The 3,099-nt window shown below is 43.3% G+C and overlaps 1 protein-coding gene across 1 annotated transcript; it reads left to right on the top strand.

Moving 5' to 3' along the window:
- Nucleotides 1-202: 202 nt before the first annotated feature.
- SMIM8 (small integral membrane protein 8) lies at nt 203-2,787 on the top strand. Its single transcript, XM_059468660.1, has 3 exons — nt 203-293; nt 1,365-1,506; nt 2,426-2,787. Exons 2-3 carry the CDS (start codon nt 1,387-1,389, stop codon nt 2,582-2,584), a joined length of 279 nt encoding a protein of 92 aa, XP_059324643.1. The 5' UTR covers nt 203-293; nt 1,365-1,386; the 3' UTR covers nt 2,585-2,787.
- Nucleotides 2,788-3,099: the final 312 nt, after the last annotated feature.

Here is a 3,099-nt window from a genome sequence, read left to right as displayed (position 1 = left end):
GGTGATTTAGTGCTTATGGGTTACAGTGGTAGTGCGGGGTGGACGGTTGTACTGAATGACCTGAAAGGTCTCTTCCAGCCTTGATGGTTCTATGACTTACGCAAACAGCTCCGCAGACCCCAGCAAAAACAACGCGCTTCCCCCGCCGCCACACGCTGAGGGAAGAGCAGGGGCGGGGTGGGACCCGCTGCCTTCCCCGCCCCCCGGCCCGCGCCGCCGGCCTCCGCCCGGGAGGGGGCGCCAGCGCGCAGGCGCAGCGCGGCCCCGCGGGGAGGCGGCGCTGGCTGCGGGCGGTGAGTAGCCGCGGGGGGGCTATGGCGGGGTGGCGCGCGTGGCGGTATCGCTCTCCCCGCCTCCGGCCGCGCCGTTCCGTGAGGCGGTGGAACGGGGGGAGATCCCCGGTGTCCCGGGAGTTCCCACTGGGCTCTCCCAAACTGGGGCCAAACTGCCCCCTTCGACCCGGTGGCGGCGCCAGGAGCCCCCTCTCCGCCCGGAATGGGGTTGTGCGACTGTCCTTGCGCTGCCCTTCCCTTCCCAGGGGATCCCCAGCACCCGTGTCTCCTCTGCCCCTCAGCAATCAGGGGTAGCCAGGACCGTGTTTTTTCCACCTTTGCTCAGGTGGTCATAGAATGGTTTGGGTTGGAAAAAAATCATCTTTGGGTTAAAAATCATCTCGTTCCAACGCCCCTGCCAGGGACACGGACGCCTTCCACAAGATCAGGGTGCTCATAAGCCCCATCCGGCCTGGCCTTGAACACTTGCAGGGATGGGCCATCCACAGCTTCTCTGGGCAACCTGTTCCAGTGCCTCACCACCACCTGAATAAAGAATTTCTTGTATATCCTAAGTAGCTGAAATTTCCCCTCTTTCATTTTGAGCCCAAGGCGTTTGCCCAGTGAGTGCAAAAGTGAGACCTGAGTGCTGGACTTGCTGGGGTGGGTGTCTAAAGTGACTGCACTACAGTGGTGCTTGGGCTGGCCTGTTATGCAGAAGGTTTTTTGTTGAAGATTTTTTCCTACAATTGTCTTTTTAGCCAGTGGTCTGAAGACTGATGCTGTTTGGTCCACAGGTAGCTAAAGCATTAGTCAAAGACAAGTGAAAAACCCTAAGCCCATTATCAAGAGATTTAGATTTGCTGTATGAAGATGTGAATCTCCTAAGGTTAATTTTAGGATGCACAATATTAAGATCAAAAATTAGTGTGTGCAAGCTGGGAATGTTAGATGACACTAGAGGTGATCAGTAATATTTACACCAGCTGAAATTGATGCTGTAAGACAAACTGAGTGTGAATTTGCATTCAGTGAATGCAGCTCTTCCAGGTTTTTTACAGAAATTACACCTGTTTTTCATTCTACTTCTAGGAAATATTCAACATTAAGCAACATGTCTTCCACCAAACCTCCAAATGAAAATGAAACACCCAAAGAGAGAAAACCAGGACTGAGGAGTGTTCAGACAACTATGCTTTTCCGAGCTGTGAACCCAGAGCTTTTCATTAAGCCTGTAAGACAGTTGTTCTGAGCGAAACTAAATATGCTTGAAGAGATACAGTTGCTTTAAAGTGATCATTACAATTCTCTGGGCATTATATAACCATCTCTTGTCATGCAAAGCACTCAGAAATGTAACTAAAAATATTTTTACTTTTTTCCACTCTTGACTGTGGAGAGCACAGAACATTACATTGCTTGTTGCATTTCTATATTCTATATTTCATTGCTATATTGTCTGATTCTTTTGTACCTACCCAAGTTGCTTTCAGAAAGACCTGTTTAGAGGTATATTACCCATGTAATTGACAGGTTAAATAATATTATTATTAAGTAATAAAAACAACAGGAGTTGTTTTTAATATTTAAAAGGGAACAAATCATAGAATACAAACTTTTTTTGGTATGAAGTGAATTGATTTTTGATAGTTTTTCAATATTTTAGATTTTCCTTTTATAATTAAGTTGATGATACTTGGGTTTTATCTGCATTTGCAGAACCCAGAAATGACTGAAAATTTGTGCATATAATAAGTAAAGATTTAATAAAAGTAGATGTAGAGGATTGTAATCAAGCAGGACCAGAGTGCATTGTCCCAGTAGAATATCCAGCCGAATTCTGTTAAAAGTTTGTAGTGGAGACCTTCAGTAATTGATTTTATCTTGTTCATTTATACTCAGTCAGCATTTCCAACCAGCAAAATAGAGAGTACTGAGCAATGTGCTGCTCTGTCTCCAGAAAGAATCTTCCTTTTCAAAGGGAATTCCTTTTGCTGTCAGAAAATTCAGTCTGCAAGAAGGCAGTGATGATTTTTTGCAGATGTCACAATAGTTTACTGTTCAGTTTCTAAGCTGACATAGACAAATGTAATGTTTGAGTTTAATGAAAAATGTTTTGACTAAAAACATTTACCACATTTTTTTCTTGTCAGAACAAACCTGTGATGGCATTTGGACTGGTAGCAATTAGCCTCTGTGTGGCCTACCTTGGTTATTTGCATGCAACAGCAGAGAATAAAAAGGACCTCTATGAAGCAATCGACAGTGAGGGGTCCAGATACATGAGGAGGAAAACTTCCAAGTGGGATTGAGAATGTAAGAAAGGAAATCAGTAAATCACTCACAGAACTTTTCCAGGCAACTACTGTTTTCTTCTCTGTCCCTTGAAATAATGGAGAAATGTCTTGCTTGCTATTTAATCCAGTTCAATCCTTTATAAAATGTTGTGCCTGTACAAATAAACTGCAGTAAAGATACATCTGAAAATAAAAGTGATTTTAAGAATTGCCCTCTATGATCTCCCCAGAGATCTTTGTCAGAAGACATGAAATCACTTTGTACTATCAGTGCTGGTAAATGCCTTAGAAACTGACATGATTGTTCAGCTTTCTCTTTGCTCTGATTAAATGAAGTCAGGGGTTTATGTTTTTTGGGTTTTTTTTAAACAGAATGAATAATATATTGTCTTTGAGAAGAAAAGTAGATATCTTGATCTGTTGATAACAGTGGTGCAAGTAAACTAATTTTAAGGCAAGGAAGATCTGATAAAACAATTGGTCACCAGTTTTATTTCATAAAGGAAACTGTAAAATACTGGCCAAAATAA

This window comes from Ammospiza nelsoni, chromosome 3 (genome assembly GCF_027579445.1).
Source record: "Ammospiza nelsoni isolate bAmmNel1 chromosome 3, bAmmNel1.pri, whole genome shotgun sequence".
NCBI lineage: Eukaryota > Metazoa > Chordata > Aves > Passeriformes > Passerellidae > Ammospiza > Ammospiza nelsoni.
Note: the sequence above shows the minus strand (reverse complement) of the source record. Positions and strands in the feature narration are given on the sequence as shown.